Here is a 16,731-nt window from a genome sequence, read left to right as displayed (position 1 = left end):
TGACCAACAGCGTCACTTAGAGCAGTTGATAAATATTGCACATGATAACAGAAGCCAGAGAGAAAGAGAGAGAGAGAGAGAGAGAGAGAGAGAGAGAGAGAGAGAGAGAGAGAGAGAGAGAGAGAAAGAGAGAGAGAGAATGTTTATAATGTACAAAAACTGATTTTTGAAGTGTTACTGCCATTGATATTATGGATTATAAAATCCTATAATGTTAAACATATAAACACTAAATCTTTCGCAAAACAAGCATGCTGGATAGACACAAGTTAGACAACACATTGCCGCTTCTACTTTTTCTTACTGCTGAGTCCAGGTATTTTAAATCAGAGTGCAGTGTTTATGAACAAGTCGAAAAACTAAGGTAGTGGTTTTCATCAACGTTAATTCTGAAAAGAATTTAGTATCTACATTACACCCACAGAGAATCGCACGGTGATCAGTTTAAGTAACGTCAGCAAACAAATAAACATTTTACAAAAATACAATAAAATAAATAATTCAACATACCTTCATATAATTAGTGCAAAAGGTATATTTTGTATTTATAATTCGTAAATCAAAAACTATGACCATGCTGAGTATAATTGTTTGAGGTTGTAGGTCTCACCTGATCAGATTCGTCATAAGATTTCAGTCTCTGAGCACATGTAAGAGTCTGTGTTCCACTACTGTCCAGACTAATGATGCTCTCAGTAGGAGGTCTGGCATATTTCAGATCACTCTTTCTAGAGTCGCTGGTTCTGTAAGTTTCATAATTGTACATATGTTGTAAAGTTCCTGTTCCTCCCACGTCTGCGTAAAGAGGTGGATAATACGGAATAACCGGAAGATTGGTACCGGATTTGTAAAACATTCGCTCACGTCTCCATCTGTAGCATTTCACTGACAGTATAGCTATGATGGACACGATAAAGAGAAATGAAACTACAGCCAAGGCCAAGACTAGATAGAATGTCAGGTTGTCGTTGTATTGCTTGTCGTGCGTAAAGTCAGTGAACTCTGAGAGCACTTCAGGGAAAGTGTCCGCCACCACCACGTTAACACTGACTGTAGCTGAACGAGAGGGCTGTCCGTTGTCCTCCACTACAACAGTGAGCTTCTGTTTCACAGCATCTTTATCAGTGACTTGACGCACAGTTCTTATTTCTCCATTCTGTAAGCCCACTTCAAACAGCGCTCTGTCTGTCGGTTTGTGCAGTTTATATGAGAGCCAGGCATTCTGTCCAGAGTCCACATCCACAGCCACCACTTTAGTGACAAGATATCCAACATCTGCTGAACGAGGCACCATTTCAGCCACCACAGAGCCACCAGTTTGTACTGGATACAGAATCTGAGGTGCGTTGTCATTCTGGTCCTGAATAATAATTTTCACACTCACGTTGCTACTGAGAGGCGGGTTGCCTCCGTCCTGCGCTTTTACGCGAATATTAAACTCTTTTGTTTGCTCGAAATCAAAAGACCGAATAGCGAGAATCTCTCCGCTCTCTGCGTTAACGGAAATATGAGACGAAGCAGAAACTCCGTTCACAGAAAGATCTTCTAAAAAATAAGAAATGCGCGCATTATTCCCAGAGTCTCTGTCAGTCGCTGTCACTGCAAATATAGACACTCCAGGTGAATTATTTTCCATCACATAAGCCGTGTATGAGTGGCGCTGGAAAACAGGAGCGTTGTCGTTCACATCAGATATTTTGAGCCTCAGTGTTTTATTCGTAGATAAAGATGGAGAACCTTCATCTGTAGCTGTGATCGTTATATTGTATTCAGAAAACATTTCACGATCCAAAATACGCTTAGTAACTAAATTGTAGAAATTTAAGGTTTTCGATTTGATGCGAAACGGCAGATCTGAATTCACTGCGCATTTAATTTGTCCGTTTATCCCGGAGTCTATGTCCTTAATATTCAACATTGCGACAACAGTCTCAGGGTTGGAATCTTCTGGGATCGGGTTGGAAAATGAGATAACACTAATAACAGGTGAATTATCATTAACATCAATAATATCAATCAGAACTTTACTGGTATCAGTTTGTCCGCCTTCATCTATCGCTTCCACGTTAAATTCATACTGTTTGGATTTTTCAAAATCTAGGACACCTTTCACTGTTATTTCCCCGGTGTCCGAATTAATATTAAACAATTCTATGGCTTCCTTTCCGGTGCTTTGTGAAAAAGAATATGAAACATCACTATTAGATCCTTTGTCTTTGTCAGTAGCACTGACTTTTACTACTAAACTGTCTTTCGGAATATTTTCTGACAAAGACACTCGGTATATTGGCTGACTGAACACAGGAGAATTGTCGTTTGTATCAATAACAGTGACAGTTATTTTAACTGTTCCAGATTTCTGAGGAGTTCCACCATCAAATGCTGTCAAAATTAATACATGCTCCTCTTGAAGCTCTCTGTCTAAAGGTGTTTTTAATACCATCTCAACATATTTGCTGCCATCGTTACGTGATAATTCTTTCAACATGAAATGATCCGTGGGATTAAGGGTGTATCTTTGCAGCGTATTCAGTCCAACATCGGGATCATGCGCACTGCCTAACGAAAATCGTGAACCTGAGACAATAGATTCAATTATTTCAATGCTGATTTCTTTTCTGTCGAAAGCTGGCGCATGATCATTGATATCTTGTATTTCCACATCAATTCGATGCAGCTCCGCTGGATTATCTAGAATAATCTGAAAATGTATAGAGCATGGAGACACTTGAGCGCACAGCTCCTCTCTATCTATTCTCTCTCTCACTATCAGAGTGCCTTTATCCACATTCAGACCGATGTACTCACGACTGTCCTCCGTAAAGATCCGCGCTCGACCAGATTTCAGTGTCTTAACATCCAAACCGAGATCCTGGACGATATTTCCCACCACCGATCCCTTGTTCATCTCTTCGGGAATAGAATAACGGACCTGCCCGTGCGCAACGGCCATGACAAAAGCAAATCCAACTAGAATCTTTGTCAGCCATGTCGAAACGCGGACAGTAGAGCCACTTATCCGGACATCGAGGGAACAAAGAAAACCCATCTTGTAACTACTGTAAGATGCACAAAATCCGAAACTATTAGCTCTTTTAAAAATGAGAAAAACAACCATAAACTGTGCTGAAGAGCCTTACTGATTTGTCAATTATTAAATCGTAAAACCTTGCCGAGTGAAAAGTATTCTAAGCTGCATGCAGTTATATATAGGGGAGGATCGAGAACTGTGCATTTAAAAATTGCACAACCTGACCAACAGCGTCACTTAGAGCAGTTGATAAATATTGCACATGATAACAGAAGCCAGAGAGAGAGAGAGAGAGAGAGAGAGAGAGAGAGAGAGAGAGAGAGAGAGAGAGAGAGAGAGAGAGAGAGAGAGAGAGAGAGAGAGAGAGAGAGAGAGAGAGAGAGAGAGAGAGAGAGAGAGAGAGAGAGAGAGAGAGAGAGAGAGAGAGAGAGAGAGAGTTTATAATGTACAAAAACTGATTTTTCAAGTGTTACTGCCATTGATATTATGGATTATAAAATCCTATAATGTTAAACATATAAACACTAAATCTTTCGCAAAACAAGCATGCTGGATAGACACAAGTTAGACAACACATTGCCTCTTCTACTTTTTCTTACTGCTGAGTCCAGGTATTTTAAATCAGAGTGCAGTGTTTATGAACAAGTCGAAAAACTAAGGTAGTGGTTTTCATCAACGTTAATTCTGAAAAGAATTTAGTATCTGCATTACACCCACAGAGAATCGCACGGTGATCAGTTTAAGTAACGTCAGCAAACAAATAAACATTCTACAAAAATACAATAAAATAAATAATTCAACATACCTTCATATAATTAGTGCAAAAGGTGTATTTTGTATTTATAATTCGTAAATCAAAAACTATGACCATGCTGAGTATAATTGTTTGAGGTTGTAGGTCTCACCTGATCAGATTCGTCATAAGCTTTCAGTCTCTGAGCACATGTAAGAGTCTGTGTTCCACTGTTCTCCAAACTAATGATGCTCTCAGTAGGAGGTCTGGAGTATTTAAGATCACTCTTTCTAGAGTCAGTGGTTCTGTAAGCTTCATAATTGTACATATGTTGTAAAGTTCCTGTTCCTCCCACGTCTGCGTAAAGGGGTGGATAATACGGAATAACCGGAAGATTGGCACCGGATTTATAAAACATTCGCTCACATCTCCATCTGTAGCATTTCACTGACAGTATAGCTATGATGGACACGATAAAGAGAAATGAAACTACAGCCAAGGCCAAGACTAGATAGAATGTCAGGTTGTCGTTGTATTGCTTGTCGTGCGTAAAGTCAGTGAACTCTGAGAGCACTTCAGGGAAAGTGTCCGCCACCACCACGTTAACATTGACTGTAGCTGAACGAGAGGGCTGTCCGTTGTCCTCCACTACAACAGTGAGCTTCTGTTTCACAACATCTTTATCAGTGACTTGACGCACAGTTCTTATTTCTCCATTCTGTAAGCCCACTTCAAATAGCGCTCTGTCTGTCGGTTTGTGTAGTTTATATGAGAGCCAGGCATTCTGTCCAGAGTCCACATCCACAGCCACCACTTTAGTGACAAGATATCCCACATCTGCTGAACGAGGCACCATTTCAGCCACCACAGAGCCACCAGTTTGTACTGGATACAGAATCTGAGGCGCGTTGTCATTCTGGTCCTGAATAATAATTTTCACACTCACGTTGCTACTGAGAGGCGGGTTGCCTCCGTCCTGCGCTTTTACGCGAATATTAAACTCTTTCGTTTGCTCGAAATCAAAAGACCGGATAGCGAGAATCTCTCCGCTCTCTGCGTTAACGGAAATATAAGACGAAGCAGAAACTCCGTTCACAGGAAGATCTTCTAAAAAATAAGAAATGCGCGCATTATTCCCAGAGTCTCTGTCAGTTGCTGTCACTGCAAATATAGACACTCCAGGTGAATTATTTTCCATCACATAAGCCGTGTATGAGTGGCGCTGGAAAACAGGAGCGTTGTCGTTCACATCAGATATTTTGAGCCTCAGTGTTTTATTTGTAGATAAAGATGGAGAACCTTCATCTGTAGCTGTGATCGTTATATTGTATTCAGAAAACATTTCACGATCTAAAATACGGTCGGTGACTAAATTGTAAATATTAGAGGATGTCGATTTGATGGTAAACGGCAGATTTGAATTCACTGTGCATTTTATTTGTCCATTTTTTCCGCTGTCTAAATCTTTAATATTTAGGATTGCAATAACAGTCTCCGTGGCAGAATCCTCTGGAATCGGGTTAGAAAATGAGATAACACTGATTACAGGTGAATTGTCATTAACATCAATAATTTCAATGAGTATTTTACTGGTATCAGTTAATCCGCCTTCGTCTATTGACTCGACATTCAGTTCGTATTGTTTGGATTTTTCAAAATCTAAAATATCCTTTACTGTTATTTCTCCTGTGTCTGAATTAATATTAAATATTTCCATGGCCTCTTTTCCTGAACTTTGTGAAAATGAGTAGGTGATCTCTCCATTAGATCCTTTGTCCTTGTCAGTAGCACTAACTGTTACTACTAAACTGTTTTTCGGAATATTTTCTGACAAAGACACTCGATATATTGGCTGACTGAACACAGGAGAATTGTCGTTTGCATCAAGAACAGTGACAGTGATCTTAAATGTTCCAGATTTTTGAGGAGACCCACCATCAAATGCTGTCAAAATTAATTTATGCTCTTCTTCTTGTTCTCTGTCTAACGGAGTTTTTAAAATCATTGCAACATATTTCGTACCGTCGCTACGAGACAATTCTTTTAAAGTGAAATATTCCGTGGGATTAAGAGTGTATTTCTGCAGTGTATTCAGCCCAACGTCAGGATCATGCGCACTGTCTAAATAAAATCGTGATCCAATGGCTGCATTTTCCGTTATTTCAATATTGACTTCTTTTCTTTCAAAAGCAGGTGCGTTATCATTAATATCCAATATTTCAACATCAATTCGATGCAGCTCCACTGGGCTTTCTAAAATAATTTGAAAATGTATAGAGCATGGAGACACTTGAGCGCACAGCTCCTCTCTATCTATCCTCTCTCTCACTATCAGAGTGCCTTTATCCACATTCAGACCGATGTACTCACGACTGTCCTCAGTAAAGATCCGCGCTCGACCAGATTTCAGTCTCTTGACATCCAAACCGAGATCCTGAACGATATTTCCCACCACCGATCCCTTGTTCATCTCTTCGGGAATAGAATAACGGACCTGTCCGTGCGCAAGGGCCATGACAATAGCAAATCCAACCAAAAGCTTCGTCAGCCATGTCGAAACGCGGACAGAAAAGCCACTTTTCCGGATATCGAGTGAACAAAGAAAACCCATCCTGTAAACACTGTAAAATGTGCACGATTTAGGAACCTTAAAGACTTCTTAAAAATCCAATAGTACTGAAGAGCAATAATTCATTGATCGCTTTTATATGAAAGAGCAGGACCGGCTGAAAGAAATTCCCCTCTGCATGAAATCAGAACACATGGGTGGATCTAAAACCGAGCATTTAAAAACTACACACGCTAACCAACAGCGTCACTCAGAGCACCAAATAAACATTTCACTTGATAGAAGCAAGATAACCATCTATAGATAGATAGATAGATAGATAGATAGATAGATAGATATCATTTAAATAATACATTTGTGCGAATTTTGTAATGGCTGCTGGGGTTTGTGATTAAGAATAATCTATTTTTAAACAACGCACTCCACATGTAAAAAGGTATTATAAATTCCTACTGAAAAATATATCAAATATTCATTAAAAAATCCCTGTATTTTTATTTTTAAAATGCATAAAAAGTTTACGCAAAGTAATAGATAATCAGCATGAAACTGCTTACACCTGAAATGGAAAAGTACAAATTAGTAATTTTTGTTTGTTTGTCCCTCTGCTGAAGCCCAGAAATGTTCTATGTTAAAAATCTCATTGTTCGTCCCGGGACAGTTTTGAGGTGGTTATGAAAAAGTAGTACAGAAAACAACCTATTTTCCATTCTGGACAATGTATCATATCATCTGTACACTTTATCGTTGTCAGCCAGCAGAGCCCCTTCGGTAACATACTCTACAGGAAGTCACCACAAAAACTACTGAGTGAATTTGAAAATACTAAAATGCAACAAGAAGCACATACTATCTAAAGAGTATATTGTACAATTCATATTCTGACTCCTATTAAGACAAAAATTTGAGACAAAAACAAAATATCTAATTTAAATTATGCATTTAAATTTCAGCTATCGGAAAGTGAAGGACTGTTTTTAATTGTAAATCTCACCTGGTCATAGTCTTTTTCAACTTTTTCCTTTTGCGCATGCATAAGAGTCTGTGATCCACTGTTCGACAAACTAATGATGCTCTCAGTAGGAGGTCTGGAGTATTTAAGATCACTTTTTCTAGAGTCAGTGGTTCTGTAAGCTTCATAATTGTACATATGTTGTAAAGTTCCTGTTCCTCCCACTTCTGCGTAAAGAGGTGGATAATACGGAATAACCGGAAGATTGGCACCGGATTTGTAAAACATTCGCTCACGTCTCCATCTGTAGCATTTCACTGACAGTATAGCTATGATGGACACGATAAAGAGGAAAGAAACTACAGCCAAGGCCAAGACTAGATAAAATGTCAGGTTGTCGTTGTATTGCTTGTCGTGCGTAAAGTCAGTGAACTCTGAGAGCACTTCAGGGAAAGTGTCCGCCACCACCACGTTAACACTGACTGTAGCTGAACGAGATGGCTGTCCGTTGTCCTCCACTACAACAGTGAGCTTCTGTTTCACAGCATCTTTATCAGTGACTTGACGCACAGTTCTTATTTCTCCATTCTGTAAGCCCACTTCAAACAGCGCTCTGTCTGTAGGTTTGTGCAGTTTATATGAGAGCCAGGCATTCTGTCCAGAGTCCACATCCACAGCCACCACTTTAGTGACAAGATATCCCACATCTGCTGAACGAGGCACCATTTCAGCCACCACAGAGCCACCAGTTTGTACTGGATACAGAATCTGAGGCGCGTTGTCATTCTGGTCCTGAATAATAATTTTCACACTCACGTTGCTACTGAGAGGCAGGTTGCCTCCGTCCTGCGCTTTTACGCGAATATTAAACTCTTTTGTTTGCTCGAAATCAAAAGACCGAATAGCGAGAATCTCTCCGCTCTCTGCGTTAACGGAAATATAAGACGAAGCAGAAACTCCGTTCACAGAAAGATCTTCTAAAAAATAAGAAATGCGCGCATTATTCCCAGAGTCTCTGTCAGTTGCTGTCACTGCAAATATAGACACTCCAGGTGAATTATTTTCCATCACATAAGCCGTGTATGAGTGACGCTGGAAAACAGGAGCGTTGTCGTTCACATCTGTTATTTTAAGCCTCAGTGTTTTATTTGTAGATAAAGATGGAGAACCTTCATCTGTAGCTGTGATCGTTATATTGTATTCAGAAAGCATTTCACGATCTAAAATTCGTTCAATAACTAAACTGTAGATATTAGAGGATGTCGATTTGATGCGAAACGGCAGATCTGAATTCAATCTAGCTCTAATCTCTCCGTTTTTCCCGGAGTCTATATCTTTAATATTCAACATTGCAACAATTGAGTCGGGGACAGAGTCTTCTGAGATCAAGTTAGAAAACGAAATAACGCTTATAAAAGGGGGATTGTCATTAACATCAATAATTTCGATAAGTACCTTACTGGTATCAGTTTGTCCGCCCTTATCAATCGCCTCGACATCTAATTCATACTGTTTGAATTTTTCAAAATCTAGGAGACCATTTACTTTAATTTCCCCAGTGTCCGAATTCATATTAAACAATTCTATGGCCTCTTCTCCTGTGCTTTGTGAAAATAAATATGTAACCTCACTGTTAGATCCTTTGTCCTTGTCTGTAGCACTAACTGTTACTACTGAACTATTCTTTTGGGCATTTTCTGATAACGACACTCGATATATTGGCTGACTGAACACAGGAGAATTGTCGTTTACATCAAGAACAGTGACAGTTATTTTAACCGATCCAGATTTTTGAGGAGTTCCACCGTCAAATGCTGTCAAAATTAAATTGTGCTCTTCTTGAAGTTCTCTGTCTAAAGGTGTTTTTAATACCATCTCAAAATATTTGCTGCCGTCGCTTCGAGATAATTCCTTTAAAATGAAATGATCAGAGGGATTAAGAGTGTATTTCTGGAGTGTATTCATTCCTACATCTGGATCATGTGCGCTCTGTAAAGAAAACCGTGCTCCTGGTGCAACAGATTCCGGTATTTCAATTCTCATTTGTTTTTTGGGAAAAGCAGGAACATGATCATTTATGTCTATTATTTCGACATCAATTCGATGCAGCTCTATTGGATTATCTAAAATAATTTGAAAATATATAGAGCATGGAGACACTTGAGCGCACAGCTCCTCTCTATCTATCCTCTCTCTCACTATCAGAGTGCCTTTATCCACATTCAGACCGATGTACTCACGACTGTCCTCCGTAAAGACCCGCGCTCGACCAGATTTCAGTCTCTTAACATCCAAACCGAGATCTTGAACAATATTTCCCACCACCGATCCCTTGTTCATCTCTTCGGGAATAGAATAACGGACCTGCCCGTGCGCAATGGCCATGACAAAAGCAAATCCAACTAGAAGCTTTGTCATCCATGTCGAAAGGCAAACAGTAGAGTTACTTATCCGGACATCGAGAGAACAAAGAAAACCCATCTTATAAACACTGTAATCTACATATGGTTCAGACTGCTGCTAAATTGAAACAAAACAATAATATACAAATGAACTGAAGTGGAATACATCCGTGATGGTTCTTTAACCTAAAATCAGTCCAAGTGAATGGAAATATACGTTGCATGCAATCATTATACAAGGGAGGATCTAAAATGAGCAATTAAAAGCTGTAAAGCTGACCAACAGCGTCACTCAGAGTATCAAAGAAATACTACAACTGGTAAGGAAAGCCACCTAGTGACAAACAAACAGGCAGATGGTGGAGATATGTACCAGTGAAAAAACAAACAAACAAAAAAACAAAAAAGAATAGTGAAATCTGAGGTTTTTGCACTTGATGCCAGGGATTAACAAAACAGAGCAAAATTCATTTTACACACATCTTAACCCCCGTCTAAATATAATAAAAATACTAAAAAGTACTGTAAATGAAAATTTATTTAATAGTAAATAATTATTTTATGTTTTGAAAGGCAAATACGTCTCTTGAAAGGGAGCAGACAGTGTCATCCTATATGATAAACAACATTAAATAAAGTAATTTATTTACTGTAAATCTTTACGGACATTTAAATTGTTCTAAATCATGGATTTGAAACATACTGGATGGAATCGTGTTCTAAAATAAACTTTTAGTATTTCTTGGTCACTGAAGAATCCCTAGGTTTTAATACACTGCTGCATTAAACTGTTTACTGACAGCAGGTGCTGAGTTTGTGAAGTATTAACAGAACTGAAGCTCTATGTTATCAACTTATCTAGAATACATGAGATTCGATTACATGACATTAGCACGCATACATGTTTTTGCATTCAAACAATAATACCTTTTAAAATACATAAGCATTAGTTTGAAAAAAATGCAGAATTTAGCATTTAAAGAGCCTGTTTCAGAAATACTGCCTGTCACCATGTACATATGTTGTTAGTATTAGCTCTCACCTCATAAAATTTAGCGCAGGTTTTCTCCTTCCGAGCAGGTCCGATTGTTTGTGTTCCACTGCTGTCCAGACTAATGATGCTCTCACTAGGAGGTCTGGCATATTTCAAATCACTCTTTCTAGAGTCAGTAGTTCTGTAAGCTTCATAATTGTACATATGTTGTAAAGTTCCTGTTCCTCCCACGTCTGCGTAAAGGGGTGGATAGTAGGGAATAACTGGAAGATTGGCACCGGATTTGTGAAACATTCGCTCACGTCTCCATCTGTAGCATTTTACTGACAGTATAGTTATGATGGACACGATAAAGAGAAAAGAGACTACTGCCAGAGCCAAAACAAGATAAAATGTCAGGTTGTCGTTGTATTCTTTCTCATGCGTAAAGTCAGTGAACTCTGAGAGCACTTCAGGGAATGTGTCCGCCACCACCACGTTAACATTGACTGTAGCTGAACGAGAGGGCTGTCCGTTGTCCTCCACTACAACAGTGAGCTTCTGTTTCACAACATCTTTATCAGTGACTTGACGCACAGTTCTTATTTCTCCATTCTGTAAGCCCACTTCAAACAGCGCTCTGTCTGTCGGTTTGTGTAGTTTATATGAGAGCCAGGCATTCTGTCCAGAGTCCACATCCACAGCCACCACTTTAGTGACAAGATATCCAACATCTGCTGAACGAGGCACCATTTCAGCCACCACAGAGCCACCAGTTTGTACTGGATACAGAATCTGAGGCGCGTTGTCATTCTGGTCCTGAATAATAATTTTCACACTCACGTTGCTACTGAGAGGCGGGTTGCCTCCGTCCTGCGCTTTTACGCGAATATTAAACTCTTTTGTTTGCTCGAAATCAAAAGACCGAATAGCGAGAATCTCTCCGCTCTCTGCGTTAACGGAAATATGAGACGAAGCAGAAACTCCGTTCACAGAAAGATCTTCTAAAAAATAAGAAATGCGCGCATTATTCCCAGAGTCTCTGTCAGTCGCTGTCACTGCAAATATAGACACTCCAGGTGAATTATTTTCCATCACATAAGCCGTGTATGAGTGACGCTGGAAAACAGGAGCGTTGTCGTTCACATCAGATATTTTAAGCCTCATTGTTTTATTTGTAGATAAAGACGGAGAACCTTCATCTGTAGCTGTGATCGTTATATTGTATTCAGAAAACATTTCACGATCTAAAATACGGTTTGTGATCAAACTAAAGAACGCAGAGGATGTCGTTGTAATGCGAAACGGTAGATTTGAATTCACTGTGCATTTAATTTCACCATTTTTCCCGGAGTCTATGTCTTTAACATTTATGATTGCTATAACAGTCTCTGTGGCGGAATCCTCGGGGATTGGGTTAGAAAATGAGATAACACTGATAACAGGAAAATTATCATTAACATCAATAATTTCAACAAGCACTTTACTGGTATCAGTTAATCCGCCCTTATCAATCGCCTCTACATTCAATTCGTACTGTTTGGATTTTTCAAAATCTAAAACACCTTTCACTTTTATTTCTCCTGTGTCCGAATTAATATTAAAAATTTCTATCGCCTCTTTTCCAGAGCTTTTGGAAAATGAATAGGTAATCTCTCCATTTGGTCCTTTATCCTTGTCAGTAGCACTAACTCTTACTACTAAACTATCCTTCAAGGCATTTTCTGACAAAGACACTCGGTATATTGGCTGACTGAACACTGGAGAATTGTCGTTTGTATCAATAACAGTGACAGTTATTTTAACTGTTCCAGATTTCTGAGGAGTTCCACCATCAAATGCTGTCAAAATTAAATTGTGCTCTTCTCGTTGCTCTCTGTCTAAAGGCAATTTTAATAGTAATTCAACATATTTGGTACCGTCGCTACGAGAGAATTCTTTCAAACTGAAATGATCTGATGGATAAAGGGTGTACCTCTGCAGTGTATTCAGCCCAACGTCGGGATCATGTGCACTGTCTAAAGAAAAGCGTGAACCAGGGGCTGCAGTTTCCGGGATTTCTATACTGATTTCTTTTATATCGAAATCAGGTGCATGATCATTGATATCCAATATTTCAAAATCAACTCGACGCAGCTCTACTGGATTATCTAAAATAATTTGAAAATGTATAGAGCACGGAGACACTTGTGCGCACAGCTCCTCTCTATCTATCCTCTCCCTCACTACCAGCGTGCCTTTATCCACATTCAGACCGATGTACTCACGACTGTCCTCAGTAAAGATCCGCGTTCGACCAGATTTCAGTCTCTTAACATCCAAACCGAGATCCTGAACGATATTTCCCACCACCGATCCCTTGTTCATCTCCTCGGGAATAGAATAACGGACTTGTCCGTGCGCAACGGCCATAACAAAAGCAAATCCAACCAGAAGCTTTGTCAGCCATGTCGAAACGCGGACAGTAGAGTTACTTACCCGGGAATCGAGGGAACAAAGAAAACACATCTTATAAACACTGTAAGCTATATATGATTCAGAGACTTTAAAGTTGTCTTAATCTATTAAAAACAATCTTAAAAGGACGTGAAGGGATATACATCCGCGACTGTTGTTTAATTCAACGGATGTCGCAAGTGAAGAGAAAACCAAGCAGAATGCAGTAGGAATACAAGGGAGGATCTAGGAATGAGCATTTGTAACCTGAATCACTGACCAACAGCGTCTCTTAGAGCATCAATGAAATACTACAACTGTTCTCGAACGCCAATAAAAGAGACAGGCAGACAGACAGAAAGACAGGCAGACAGACAGACAGATCTAATCTGTTTCTAGTACTCCAAAAATAGTGACAACTATGAACTGGTTGGGCTGTTTTCCCTGGACGGAAGGGATTGACAAAACCGAGAAAAATGTATTTGCACACAACATTACACACATGTAAATATATTGAGAATTCTGCAATGTATTGCAAGTAAAAGAGTATTTAAAATATACTGTATATAATATTTTGAAAGGAAAGACTCATTTTACCAGAGACCTGTTAGTGCCATAACGCGTGACTAATAATATATAGTAATTAATTGAAATCAAACCTTTAAAGACATTAATATGTTGGATCATATATTTCAGTCATACTGGATTAAATCGTATTTGTCAAAATATTTCTAGTACTCTTTGCTCACGGACGAGTCTCTGTGTTTAATACAAAAAATGCAAAGTTTGAGACGTCTGGCTCTCTAATGTTATCGCCTTATCTAGAGTGGCATGGAAGTCCGTTTACATGATGTTGGCAGGCATAAATGTGTTGCAATATAACAATAGTAAAAAGCAAACAAAAAAACAAACAAACAACAAAAAAAACATCATCATATGAAAAACTTTAAAGAGATTTTCCGTTTAAATTGCATGTACCAGAAACACTGCCTTTGACCACGTATATAGGTTGCTCTCACCTCATCATATGTGGCATCAAAAGGTTTCTTATTCTGAACATGTGGGATTGTCTGAGTTCCACTGTTGTCCAGACAAATGCTGCTCTCAGTAGGCCGTTTGGAGTATTTAAGATCGCTTTTTCTAGAGTCAGTGGTTCTGTAAGCTTCATAATTGTAAATATGTTGTAAAGTTCCTGTTCCACCTATGTCTGCGTAAAGAGGTGGATAATACGGAATAACCGGAAGATTGGCACCGGATTTGTGAAACATTCGCTCACGTCTCCATCTGTAGCATTTCACTGACAGAATAGCTATGATGGACACGATAAAGAGAAAAGAAACTACAGCCAAGGCCAAGATTAGATAAAATGTCAGGTTGTCGTTGTATTCCTTGTCGTGCGTAAAGTCAGTGAACTCTGACAGCACTTCAGGGAAAGTGTCCGCCACCACCACGTTAACACTGACTGTAGCTGAACGAGAGGGCTGTCCGTTGTCCTCCACTACAACAGTGAGCTTCTGTTTCACAGCATCTTTATCTGTGACTTGACGCACAGTTCTTATTTCTCCATTCTGTAAACCCACTTCAAACAGCGCTCTGTCTGTCGGTTTGTGTAGTTTATATGAGAGCCAGGCATTCTGTCCAGAGTCCACATCCACAGCCACCACTTTAGTAACAAGATATCCAACATCTGCTGAACGAGGCACCATTTCAGCCACCACAGAGCCACCAGTTTGTACTGGATACAGAATCTGAGGCGCGTTGTCATTCTGGTCCTGAATAATAATTTTCACACTCACGTTGCTACTGAGAGGCGGGTTGCCTCCGTCCTGCGCTTTTACGCGAATATTAAACTCTTTTGTTTGCTCGAAATCAAAAGACCGAATAGCGAGAATCTCTCCGCTCTCTGCGTTAACGGAAATATAAGACGAAGCAGAAACTCCGTTCACAGAAAGATCTTCTAAAAAATAAGAAATGCGCGCATTATTCCCAGAGTCTCTGTCAGTTGCTGTCACTGCAAATATAGACACTCCAGGTGAATTATTTTCCATCACATAAGCCGTGTATGAGTGACGCTGGAAAACAGGAGCGTTGTCGTTCACATCAGATATTTTAAGCCTCAGTGTTTTATTTGTAGATAAAGACGGAGAACCTTCATCTGTAGCTGTGATCGTTATATTGTATTCAGAAAACATTTCACGATCTAAAATACGGTCGGTGACTAAAGTATAAAAATTTGAGGATGTCGATTTGATCCGAAACGGCATACCTGAATTCACTGAGCATTTGATTTGTCCATTCTTCCCGGAGTCTATGTCTTTAATGTTTAGTATTGATATAACAGAGTCCGGGACATAATCCTCTGGAATCGCGTTAGAAAATGAGATAACACTGATAACAGGAGAATTGTCGTTGACATCAATAATTTCAATGAATACTTTACTGGTATCAGCTTGTCCGCCCTTATCAACCGCCTCGACATTCAGTTCATACTGTTTAGATTTTTCAAAATCTAAGAGACCTTTTACGTTAATGTTTCCGTTATCAGAATCAATTTTAAATAAATCCACTGCCTCTTTTCCGGTGCTTTGTGAAAATGAATATGTAACCTCACTGTTAGAACCTTTATCCTTGTCAGTAGCACTAACTGTTAGTACTAAACTGTCTTTTAGAATATTTTCTGACAAAGACACTCGATATATTGGCTGATTGAACACAGGAGAATTGTCGTTTGCATCAAGAACAATTACAGTTATCTTAACTGTCCCAGATTTCTGAGGGGTTCCACTATCAAATGCTGTTAAAATTAATTTATGTTCTTCTTCTTGTTCTCTGTCTAAAGGTATTTTTAATACCATCTCAACGTATTTTGTACCGTCGTTACGAGATAATTCTTTTAAAGAAAAATGATCTGTTGGATTAAGAGTGTATCTCTGCAGTGTATTCTGTCCAACATCTGGATCATGCGCACTGCCTAAAGAAAACCGAGCACCGGAGGCAACAGATTCCGCTATTTCAATGCTTATTTCTTTTCTTTCAAAAGCAGGTGCGTTATCATTGATATCCAAGATTTCCACATCAATTCGATGAAGCTCCACTGGGTTTTCTAAAATAATTTGAAAATGTATAGAGCATGGAGACACTTGAGCGCACAGCTCCTCTCTATCTATCCTCTCTCTCACTATCAGAGTGCCTTTATCCACATTCAGACCGATGTACTCACGACTGTCCTCAGTAAAGATCCGCGCTCGACCAGATTTCAGTCTCTTAACATCCAAACCGAGATCCTGAACGATATTTCCCACCACCGATCCCTTGTTCATCTCCTCGGGAATAGAATAACGGACCTGCCCGTGCGCAACGGCCATGACAAAAGCAAATCCAACCAGAAGCTTTGTCAGACATGTCGAGACGCGGAGAGTATAGCCACTTATCCGGAAATCGAGGGAACAAAGAAAACCCATATTGCAAGCACTGCAGATCCGAAAATTGTAGACCGGGATAAAATGAAAAAAATAACCTTAGGCAGTACTGAATAGCTTTACTGCATTGCTATTTATTCATTCTGGATACAGTGCCAACTGAAAAGAATTCCAGGCTGCATGCAGTCATTATGTAGGGGAGGACCGGGAACTGTG

General features: G+C 39.4%; 1 protein-coding gene across 8 annotated transcripts in view; it reads right to left on the bottom strand.

The window, feature by feature from the left end:
- Positions 1–16,731, bottom strand: part of LOC132856721 (protocadherin gamma-A11-like) — a 75,498-nt gene that overhangs the window by 45,154 nt on the left and 13,613 nt on the right. Inside the window, exon 1 of one of the 8 annotated variants that reach the window (XM_060886420.1) lies at positions 14,116–16,610. The exons of 3 other annotated variants lie outside the window; for them this stretch is intronic. In XM_060886420.1, the coding sequence (XP_060742403.1) occupies positions 14,116–16,557 (2,442 nt within the window). In that variant the 5' untranslated portion in view covers positions 16,558–16,610. Of the gene's footprint in view, positions 1–610; positions 3,050–3,936; positions 6,387–7,327; positions 9,767–10,729; positions 13,184–14,115; positions 16,611–16,731 lie in introns of those variants that run through there. 4 more of the 8 variants (XM_060886423.1, XM_060886426.1, XM_060886421.1 and 1 more) reach the window with 4 other exon arrangements.

The sequence above is a fragment of the Tachysurus vachellii genome, chromosome 14 (assembly GCF_030014155.1).
Source record: "Tachysurus vachellii isolate PV-2020 chromosome 14, HZAU_Pvac_v1, whole genome shotgun sequence".
Taxonomy (NCBI): domain Eukaryota; kingdom Metazoa; phylum Chordata; class Actinopteri; order Siluriformes; family Bagridae; genus Tachysurus; species Tachysurus vachellii.
This window is presented reverse-complemented; position numbering and strand designations above follow the sequence as displayed.